The following is an 11,933-nucleotide window of genomic DNA, read 5'->3' on the forward strand; positions in this document are numbered from 1 at the left end:
GATTTGGGTTGTGAAAATTTGGATATCCTTATCCACAACTTGAAGTAATCATACATTGTGTATATAATGATAATCACTGATTGGAAGAATCTGTCCATTTAACAGATTTTGGAGGTGAAGTGATCTGTAATTAACCTTCAGTATGCCAGCGATGTTAACAAATTGAGTAGCGCTTTATTTTCCGGGTCCACAATTTCCTAATAATTTCCTGGAAAGGAACTGTTAATTTCTTGGGAAGTTTCCTGGAAAGAACCATCAAATTATGTAGTAGTTATATAGAAAATGTCAGCAGAGTCGATAAGATAGTGTCAATTTCTAAAAGAATTTCCTGGAAAGAACTGCAAAACCATAAACTATTTATTGGAAAAATAAGGCAGAGGTCACTTATCAGAAGTCATTATTCATATAATTATATAATATAGTTATTTGTTGAATTCTTAATGAATTGTAGTTAATTGGTAACACAAAGGGTGACAAAGGGTCACTAAGTTAAGGGTTAGTTAATGCTTAATAAGCATTAACTAACCCTTAATTAACAGTTAACTAATGTGTCTGGTAATCATTTACTAATGGTGTTCATGTTAACTAAGGTATTAATTTATACATTATTTTATAGTCATCTTTATAAACTATTAAATAATGTATAACATGAACACCATTAGTAAATTACACATTAGTTAACTGTTAATTAAGGGTTAGTTAATGCTTATTAAGCATTAATTAACCCTTAACTTGGTGACCCTTATTGTAAAGTGTTACCAGTTAATTTCTAATTTTCTATATAACTACTACATAATTTCATGGTTCTGACTTGGAAACAGAAGAGATTGGAGGAACTTCAACTACCAACTACCATTGAACTCTTTCTTTATTTTCCCTAGAATTAGAAAATACTGTAATTTCATGGTTCTTTCCAGGAAACTTCCTAAGAAATTAACAATTCCTTTCTAGGAAATGATCAGGAAATTGCGGACCCCGGGAAATAAAGCGTTACCGCAGATTGAAGTCACCCTTTCATCACTATTTACAAAGCGGCCAATTTGTGAACCAAAGGTGGTTTACGTGTTGGAAGTACCCCTCCTATCCACATGTGTACAACACAAAACGAATGGCCTTGATGAGGACAGAGGGGAAAAGAGAGAGAGGGGCAGAAAGAGCAGCGAGCAGAGAGACATGTGTTTGTTCAGACCAATGTGTTGAACTCCACTTCTCTGCACTGTGCCTTGCATTTTAATGCGACTCTCTTCATTTCTATGCTGATTGCTGTTGACAGCGAGTGACACTGTTTTTTGTTTTTTTTCAGCAGAGTCAAGTTCAAGTTCTGCATCTCAGTACCAGCAGATTCTTGTAAACAAGAATAGGTTGTTCAAGGTTACCTCTACAGCAGTGATTCTCAACCTTTTTCATATCAAGGACCTTCATTTAGTCCACATTAGAGCCACAACCCCCCCCCATTTGATGAGATTTTGCCTCTCAAGAATATTTTTATTATTTTAGGTACAATTTTGTCCATAATTCCATGACTATTGAGTATTGTATATTGTATTGTAGGTAGAGAGATAACAGTGAAACTCTGATCAAAACAGTCATTCTTCTACATTCTCTAATTGTGTTAACTTCTTGTAAATGAAATAATGGTGAATTTGAACAATTCATCAGTTTGCCAGGGACCCCCTGGAACCCACTCAAGGACCCCTGGAGGTCCCCGGACCCCACGTTGAGAACCACTGCTCTATAGGATTTTCTCTAAATTTAGAAGTAACTAGAGTTAGACCAATGTATACATTTATCAGCCTTTTATTAAAAATCTGACATTAGATAGTCAATTTTGTCCACCTTTTGATATGATGGATATTATGTAGTTTGATTGATTACATATAATCAATCATCAATCAATACTATATTGGGTGTCTAATACAGCGGTTCTCAACGTGGGGTCCGGGGACCACCAGGGGTCCTTGAGGGGGTTCCAGGGGGTCCCCAGCAAATTGATGAGTCGTTAAACTTCAGCGTTATTTCATTTACAAGAAGTTAACACAATTAGAGAATGTAGAAGAATGACTGTTTTGGTCATAGTTTCTCTGTTATCTCTCTACCTACAATGCAGATAGTCATGGAATTCTGGACAAAATCATATCTAGCAATAAAAATATGCTCAGATTTGGGTCTGGGTGACAAAATCTCATCAAACCTGGGTCCGTGGCTCTAAACTAAATTAAGGGTCCTTGATATGGAAAAGGTTGAGAAGCCCTAAACCTGAATTAATTCTACTTACTTCTACATTCTTCATTTTGAACAGTTTCCACACATTTTGAACATCAGCACAAAATATTGGCCAACATTTACTTTACTTATTTATTCAGTCTATTTCTGCCAATTTTCACCTTTATTTGTGCTTCTATCCAACTAAGGTGTGTGTATGTCTTTGTATGTGTGTGTGTGTGAGAGAGTGCGTACAGTACGTGTGTAACTGTGCATGATTGTCAATCAGCATCTGTCGGAGTATTTGTGGATGTGTGTGTGTGTGTTTGTGGATGAATGTAGGCGTGTTTGTATCTGTGTGTGTGTGTGTGTGTGTACGCCACCTTTTTAATGTCTCTCCTCCGAGACATTTTCTCAGCACTTTCAAGAGGCCGACAGACGCTGACATTTAAAAATGTTAAAGACGCAATTTCACTCTGAACTTTATCTAATTATGTTGCCAGTCTGTCGGCGCTCCTATAAAAGAGAAGATCTTTTTAAGTCTACGGTCCCTCAACAGAACTAATGTTAATGCCATTTTGTTAGGGCTTCTTTGTGAGTAAATTGTCCCGGGTGTAGAATGAGATTAGGCCTAATGTGAGGGACCTTTCAAGCTCTGTCTAATTTTCAGACCCAAATGATCGTGTCCAGTTGACTCGGCCTCTATCTGCTCTGTAATTGGAAGGCACTACTTTTTATAAAGTACTTTGCCAAAGTGCTTAAAAATCTGAAAGGCTGCTCATCATGGAGTTTCAGCAGCAAAGTCTAAACTAAACATTGCATCGAAACTAGTTATACCTGTGTCGTAGTTGTGCCACAGAGACCTAAAGGATAAGGCTGGTGATTTTTAATACATTGCTTACTGTCAACAAATCCTATGAAAATAACAAAATCAGCAATGATTTTGTTTTGCCGACAAGTCTCGTCCATGGCCCTCTCTGTCATTGGGAAGGTCCATTCAAAGACAAAGTATCTGGCAAGAATATCCAAGTTCCTCGATAAGGAAACCATGAGGACATGAGCTACATCATTAGTTCAACGCCACTATGATTACACCTGCGTAACCTGGTAGAGTGGTAAAACTAAAAGAACAAAAGATAAGCTTCAAAAAGCTCAGAACAAACTCATGAGGGTCGTCCTTCATCTCAGTCCAAGAACGCACATTCGCCCAAACCATTTGAAAGAGTTGAACTGGCTCCCTGTTGAAGGTAGAATTCAACAGTTAGAACTTATTATGGTCTATAAGATCTTACAAGCTCTATGTCCAAATTGTTTAACCGGGTATTTTCAGTATGTTCGGGACTCTCATGGCCTGAATACGAGGGCCAGTGTATCTAACCTGAAACAACCCAATCTAAAAAGCAAAGTAGGGAGAAGTACATTTCTCTACACGGGGGGGGAGGAGTGGAATAAAATCCCAAACGAAATGAAATCTGCCCATTCTCTGAATAGTTTTAAAAAACAACTGAAAAAATCAATGCTGAGTAAGTTAGTATAGTTTTTCTAGGACAGTTCTAAGTTTGGACTGGTTTCTGAACTTGTGTGGTTTTTTATTATTTTCATGATTGTATAATATTGATGTTTTTATTAGGTGTTTTAGTGAAAAAATGGGATATTAGTAGGATATACATGTCACTCCCTTTTCCTGCCTGCCTCCTAGTGTAATAGTAGGTGCAGCAGTAGTAGCAATAATAGTGGTTGCAATAGTAGTAGTAGAAGCAGTAGGACTAGTATTAGTGGTAGTAGTAGTAGCAGTAATGTTTTTCTGTATGTGTTTGCCTCTAATAGGCAGAAAGTGTTTGAGGATGTCCAGCGCTTCCTGAATCCCGATGACATCATCAACCAGGTGGTCTTCGACCTGGAAGATACCAGGTAGATAAACAACACACACACACACACACACACACACACACACACACACACACCAATAGCCATTGTGTCTAGTTGTGTTCGTCATTTTATAAGATGAGGTTGAATTGAGATTCTTTTTCATGTGTGTATCATTATGAAAATATAATTTAAATCTCTGTCTTTTAGACCAGTGATTCTCAAAGTTTTTCATATCAAGGACCCCAAATCTAGTCCACATTAGAGCCACGGACCCCCATTTGATGAGATTTTGTCTCTTGGACCCAAATCTGAGAATATTTTTATTGTCAGATATGATTTTGTCCAGAATTCCAAGACTATCTGTATTGTAGGTAGAGAGATAACAGTGAAAATATGATCAAAACAGTCATTCTAAAATGACAAAATAATGAAGTTTAACAATTCATCAATTTGCTGGGGACCCCCTGGAATGCCCTCAAGGACCCCGGACCCCACGTTGAGAACCACTGTTTTAGAATGTAGTTGAACAGTTGAATGTAAATGAAATATTACACTGTTCTCCTGAAAAAGAGTGATGACAATAAAAAAGGTGAAATGATCATGAAAACAAAATACACTGGTGTAACTTGTGTGTTGGTTCATTTCTATTGCTGTCGTTCATTTTTGTCAACATAGTACAATTGGGAAAATCTCATTTCAGGCTCTAAATGTAAGTAGTAAACATGCAATGTTAAATTTATCTCATATTTCTGTGTCTTTTGAATACAAATATGAAACATTGAGGATGCTGTCTTGTTTCTGTGTGTCTCAGTCCTCAGTGTTTGTCTGATAGGCCGGACTCCTTGAGGTTTTTCTCTAAGTTTGAATGTGGAAACCTGAGGAAAGCTATCCAGGTCCGCAGGTATGGACACACACACACACACACACACACACACACACACACACACACACACACTATACCATTTCAAACAAACTGGGATAATCATATAGTTCAATGCCTTTCTGGGGAAAGTAATAATATTGCTGTAACATGTTACTGAGTATGAGTTTCATTTTCTCCTCTATCCTCCCATCCTCTCTTCTACTTACCTCTATCCTCCTCTTTCCTATATCCTTTTCCTATGTTCTCCTCTCCTCCTCTTTTCACCTACCACCTCCTCTCCTTTCGTTTTCCTGTTTTCTCCTCTCCTCTCCTCTCCTCTCTTTTTCTATCTCCCTTGCTTGCTTCTCTTCTCTTCTCCTCTTCTCTTCTTTCCTTTTTTCCTTCTCTCCTCTTTTTTTGTCTCCCTCGCTTTCTTCTCTTCTCATCTTTCCTTTTTTCCTTCCCTCGTCTCCTCTCTTCTCATCTACTTTCCTCTTCTCTCCTCCTCTCTCTCTCTCGACCCTCTCCTCCTCTGTAGATATGAATATGACCTCATACTGAATGCGGATGCGAACTGCTCCCAGCACACCCAGTGGTTTTACTTTGAAGTCAGTAACATGGTGGCCAACGTCCCCTATCGCTTCAACATCATCAACTGTGAGAAGACCAACAGTCAGTTCAACTACGGTGAGAAAGGGTGGGGGGGGGGAGGGGGGGGGGGAGTGAGGGAGGTGGAAAGAGGGATGAGATCATTCATTCAGATATTGGTGGAGGACACAACGTTAGCGCTTGAGTACATGAAACAGTTTTGCGTTAATCTTAGCATATGGACTGACTTATTGAGGCTATTCTGCCTTGACTACATAATGCAATAACATCACTTAGAGTACATGAAGTATGTTATTACATGCGTATTACATTATGAGGCATGTGGAATCATTTTAAAGGAACAGTTCACCCGCTTCTTTAGAGTTCCAAAAAGACCAAAAAAAAACATAAAATGACTCATATACAGCTTGTGCAGCGTAATCCAAGTCCTATGAAGCAGAAAAGTGGAAAAGACATTGCATTTACGCTATTCCTGATGGGGTCCGACTGGTCTGGAGTCGTTGGGAGTACTGAACCCATTCACACCACAGGATAATCTGACTGACTGTCAGGGCTGAGTGCCCCCCCCCAGCCCAGAATCACCCCAATGATCAGGATGGTCCGATCAGGCTTAGAACAATCTCGGAACCCATCGTCTCTGGGGGCAACGGCCAATATATACGACGTCTCATATGCAGATATCTGTTTATAGAGATTAGCTGAAATGTTGTCTGGACCTAAAACACCTACAAAAAGTATCGACGTTTGTGAATTGTACTCAACTCCAGCTCCATTCTCGCGTCTCAAGTTGCTAATCGGACTGTAAACAATGACCGGCGCATGGAAGAGGAAGTCTTGGCCCGGATGTCCGCTGGCTACACCGGAATTGTCAGACCGATAGACGATGGGTTCCGAGATTGGCCTTAGAATGACCTAACCTTTAGGCAATTTTTAGTTGCTAAAGAGCTGTTAAGTAAGGCTGGAAACATACTTCATTGTTCACATAATTGTATGCGTACTTTTTGTCCGACTGCAAGTTTTGGAGGGAAGAAACCCCCCCATCAGTCCCATCTCCACTCCATTATTCCAGCATTTCCCGCTGTGCACGGACATAACGGTCGCGAATTTGCTTCCACTAATTTTGCATTTTTCAATGTCTGTCCCTAAAAGGTTGGCAATGTCCCGCCAGCTATTCTGGCATGCATATTTGTTGCCGAGTAGCGGAATGGAGATGAATCGGGAACAAGAGATGTTGGTAGTTGCGGACAAGTTCTGTCTGCTTCTCTTCAAATGATTCTGCCATCTGCCCTAGCATCTGTCACATCACTGGGTATAAAATTGTGGTTAGTGCCTATACAGCGGGTATGTGGGTATTGCACCTTTCGTGACGTGTAACGTCAATTTTTGAGGACGTGCACAAAGAGCTCTCCGAACGACCGCAGGATACGTGTGACAGCCATCTTGTGAACGCGTACGCGCAACGCAAAGCTAAAGTAATTTATGAACAGCGAGACTAAAACCATAGGAACGTCTGTAGATGGCATAAATGGCTACACTGTAGCAGTACTATAACCATGGAAATGTGTGTAGCTAGCATCCATGGCTACACTGTAGCAGAACTGTAACCATAGAAACAAATCTGTAAAGATTGCCCTTCTCTAAATCAGTGATTCTCAACCTTTTTCACATCAAGGACCCCGTAATTTAGTCCACATCGGGGCCACGGACCCCCATTTGATGAGATTTTGTCTCTTGGACCCAAACCTGTGAATATTTTTAATGTTAGATATGATTTTGTCCAGAATCCCATGACTATCTGTATTGTAGTTAGAGAGATAACAGAGAAACTATGATCAAAATAGTAATTCTTCTACATTCTCTAATTGTGTTAACTTCTTGTAAATGAAATAATGCTGAAGTTTAACCATTCATCAATTTGACTGGGGACCCCCTGGAACCCCCTCAAGGACCCCTGGTGGTCCACGGACCCCACGTTGAGAACCACTGCTCTAAATAAGTTAAAAGTCATTTTGGAAACAATATTCATGTTTCTAACCTCGGCTACCTGAGTGTTTGCCTGCAGTAACCAAGGAGTAACATTTTTGCTCGTTAATTTGATTAGAAATCAACAAAACATCCACTTCTTGACTGCAGAGTGTTATGATGCAATGTGGAACAGCAGTCTCTTATTCAAAAAGAACCTCAGAATGTGTTCATTGGCCAGTCAGAATTGAATATTCAACAGAGCCATGTAATAAGTCAAAATATGGTTAATATAACATTTCACCAGACCATTGTTATTGCCTACAGTAAACAGAGATTGCTCCCATCAGCTTGCTATCAATGGGACTTTCTCTTATTTATATGGCCTCCTGCACTCTGACCCTCTATCAGAGCTTAGTCACGCACACACACACACACACACACACTAAGGGTTGATAGAACAGACCTCTCGCTGTGTTTTCATTCTCTCCCACCCTCAGCTAAACACACACACAGAGACAAAAGGATTGCAAAACACACCCGGTTTCCACAATAGCAATCTCTTCTAGCTAAAGACAAATGTGCACACTCATTCTCTCAGTTTGGCTCTACACACACACGCACACACACACACACAGACTCATCCAATGCCCTTTGTACCGGAAAATAGCTCTTTTCAAAGTCCCCCAGGAAATCGGTTTTATCTTTGGGAAGAAGTGAATAGAAGAAAAGGGTGTTCTGCCAAAATAGCCTGTATCCCATTGTACAGAAAAATGGCTTTTCGTCTGAAAGATAGTAACGTGCTGACAGACTAGAAAGTCATCTAGCTATCTGTTTCTCACCTCTGGAGATTTGATGCTGTCACATTCAACTAGAACAGTGTCTCTTCAACTTTTCCAGCCCGGGAGCTAAATATGTGGGAATAGCCTATGGTTTCTAATACAGGTGAAGAGATTGGATAAAAAAAAACCAAACGCTGTCATGCCAAAATCTTTTGATACAAGGACTGACAGTATGTGACAATTGTGTAGGAGGAGACAAGTTCTATTGATGTTGTTGCAATTCCTATTGGTCACCAGTAGAGGTCATAGATTACTTAATACACCTTTAATTAATGCTTTGTTTAGTCCCATATCACTATGAAATCCCCGAAATGTCACCTTTACATTTATGTAAAGGTAACATTAAAAAACAATTAAAAGAAAATTAAAAAAAATCACAAAATTGATGAAAAGATGAAACATTAATTATCCATTAAAAATAACATAGCTTTAAAAAAAAGTATGGTTAGTATCATAGGTTTATAAGGGATTTATTCATGGGTTGGTTCACAAAGACACTAGTAATTAAGGGATTTTTCATGCTTTTTGTGCATGGTGTACAGGGTTATTAAGTGGAAATTAATGGAAATGTTCCTGTCTCCCTGAATTCTACATTCTTTTTTTTTTATGAACTTTGTTTATTGAGTTTTTATATACAGAAATTGGCAATAATGTTAAAGCACTTGTGAGTGACAGTGTCATATTATAGTAGTACAGTAGAAAAAACAACAACATACAATACATAGCAACTGCAAGGAAAACGTTCATATTTCACATATTACAGTAAACATAATAACCTCACCCATCAGGTCAGAATAAGAATAAATAAATAAAAATAATAAGTAAATAAGATAAAATTAGATTTTATTCAGGGGTAACTGGGAAGGTAATTTTCTCTGCATAGGCAAAGAAAGGCCCCCACATTTTTTTTTTAATTTCTTGGAAGAGCCTTTCAATGTATATCGGATTTTTTCAAGCAGTAAATTATTGAAAATTTCCTGAATTCTACATTTCTACATTCAATTAGAAAGTAAGGAGTCAAGATTAAGGGGTGTTTAAGGTGGTTTCTCCTCCATTAATTCATTTTAAGGGGATTTTGCATGAATTAAGGGGTCAATTAATATAAATGAATGAAGATGTAAGGTTATTTTAAGGGATTACTGCTTTGTAGAGCATGGTGATGAGATAGTGTAACAAGATATTATTGTCAGCAAACACACAGAGAGTGAGAATGTTTTAGGCGAAAACCTTGTATCTCCAAAATGTTTAGGAGCTAAGAAAAACACCCTTGTTTTTAGATTGCAAACCATGCATATGTGAGTTTATCCAATGGTTTTTGAAAGGATTGTAAGACTAAGGGGTTGTGGAACTGTCTTAACCGATAGAGGGACCATACTTCAATTAAAGCTAAAACGTGAAAATCACCAAAATTGGAGTTCTAATGTTTCATTTGGCAAAAGCGAGTAAATGCCACTGCTCTGATCTAATCCATGTGGCTGGCTGTCTGTCTATCTGTGTGTGTGTGTGTGTGTACTGCAGGCATGCAGCCAGTGCTGTACTCAGTGAGAGAAGCTCTGGAAGGCAGACCACACTGGGTCAGGACCGGAACTGAAATCTGTTATTTCAGGTACGGAGGGGACAGGCAGATTCAGTGGAAAATAGAAATGTAAATTATTGTTTTTTTTCCATGGCCCCACCAAGCATTCATGTGTTTTGTTATTATAACTTTAGTGGTAACCTGTCGTTTTACACTCATCCTAAATACTATATATCAGCCGGGTGAAGATTATGTAATTACCGGATAAATGCATGGTAAGAATCGTTCAACATAGCACAAGAGTAGGCAAGAATAACCGTGTCTATGACATTAAGCAAAAATGAAAATATTGGAACAAGGAAGTAGACAAAACACTGTAGATTAAAACAATGTCAGATTATGAAAAAAAAAAAAAATCTCCAAATGCTAACGTGACAAGCCCAGCTAGTTTCATCCAAAACTCTCCCCCCGATCTTTGCGAACATGTTTTCGTATTCTTTGGATGTCCCGCCTTAGACAGCACAGCTTAGGAGAATGTTTCTGCCTGAAAGCAGTTCTTATGAAATGAAATGGAAAATACAGTCAAAATCACAGGAAGGAGAGCACAAAGTAAAAAAAAAGAAAGAAGAAAAACAGTGCTTAAGATTCAAACATTTTCTCAAAGACCATAATTCTTACTCTTCAGACAGATGATTGTCTCCTCATTGACGGTAGACTGTAATGTCTTACAACAAATAGAGGAATATTGATCAGCTGAGACATTTTGTTGCAATGTAATCTAATCATTATGAATCTGATCATCATGACTAGAGGGTAGCAACCAATGGAATATTGAAAAAGATGCTAGCAAAAAGCACTGTCTAGACAGACCACAGTACCATATTAAAAATAAAAAATTTCCAAAAGCATTTGAACCTGATGTTTTGCAAAGCTACCTCCATAGGTGGTTTCCAATCTGCCTTAAGCGTATTACACAATATGTTCATATGGAGACAAAATTTAAAATATACAACAGCAATGAGCGCTTAGCACAAAAACAAGACAAAATAAAAAAACAAAACAAAACAAAGATTTATTCTTTTGTAGATTTTGTAGATGTACATTTTACAATAACTTCAGTTGTTTCTGATTCCTTCTTTTTTCCCATCCAGAAACCACTTCTGTCCAGCTCGGGGAAGAAAGAGAGCGACTTTTTACACTTTGACCTTTACCGTGACCTTCAAACACAATGAGGATGTCTGCTACCTGGCCTACCATTATCCTTACACATACTCTGCACTGCAGGTATCTATCTATCTATCTATCTAGATCAAGCAAAAATTGGCAGATATTTCTTTGGAAGTTACAGTATATCCAAAAAAACCCACATCAGGGGTGGTTTCAGGACCAATTTTCCTTCTAAAATTATAGTTTGGTGACATAAAACTAATAATTTATCACATTGACCAAACAGTATCTTGTCAGTCCTTATACCAAACAATTTATTACATTTACCAAATAATAATATCAGTCATCAGTCAGAAATGTAATGGACATAAGGAAGTGGACATTTTGGCAGTAAATAATATTAGATGCACAGACTTTGCCATAGCTTGGGGTTTAGTTAATTGATGTCCTTTATTTATTTATTTTTATTGTTTAATTCATGAATATATATTTCCTGTAACCAACTTGGAGGCAAAACGTGATGGTATGCAAATTTAATCAGGGAATTGGTGTAGTAGTCACGGGACATTGATGATAATGTTGATTTCCTGCAAGCCAACATGATGATTATGATCATTTAAATTTCTTACAAACCTTACTTTGTAATTTTGCAACCAGATATGAATGGTAATAGTAAATATCGAAAGGTGACAGTAAAAAAAAACAAAAAAAAAACAACCCAATCAGCTGGCCCTCTGGTCATTTTGAGTTCATTGTTTGTGGAGGATACAAATGCTTGCTGTCTGTTAACCCTAGACTTGAAAAGATATTTTAATATTTCTTATGCAACTTAAAAAATAACCATACGTTACATGGTTGTACAGTGACCTGGTTGTACCCCTATTCTCTACAACCTATGAGTTGT

At 38.1% G+C, this 11,933-nt stretch overlaps 1 protein-coding gene across 1 annotated transcript in view; it reads left to right on the forward strand.

The window, feature by feature from the left end:
• LOC139666391 (cytosolic carboxypeptidase 4-like) overlaps positions 1-11,146 on the forward strand; it is a gene marked incomplete at its 3' end in the record, with an annotated part of 92,800 nt that extends 81,654 nt beyond the window's left edge. The window contains exons 14-18 of the mRNA XM_071545593.1: positions 4,030-4,113; positions 4,883-4,972; positions 5,472-5,620; positions 9,865-9,952; positions 11,014-11,146. Of these exons, the coding sequence (XP_071401694.1) occupies positions 4,030-4,113; positions 4,883-4,972; positions 5,472-5,620; positions 9,865-9,952; positions 11,014-11,146 (544 nt within the window). The remainder of the gene's footprint in view (positions 1-4,029; positions 4,114-4,882; positions 4,973-5,471; positions 5,621-9,864; positions 9,953-11,013) is intronic.
• Positions 11,147-11,933: the final 787 nt, after the last annotated feature.

Source organism: Centroberyx affinis, unplaced genomic scaffold (assembly GCF_046629955.1).
Source record: "Centroberyx affinis isolate AG114_WGS23_722 - 3 ecotype Tasmania unplaced genomic scaffold, CSIRO-AGI_Caff_v1 ptg004976l_1, whole genome shotgun sequence".
NCBI classification, from domain to species: domain Eukaryota; kingdom Metazoa; phylum Chordata; class Actinopteri; order Beryciformes; family Berycidae; genus Centroberyx; species Centroberyx affinis.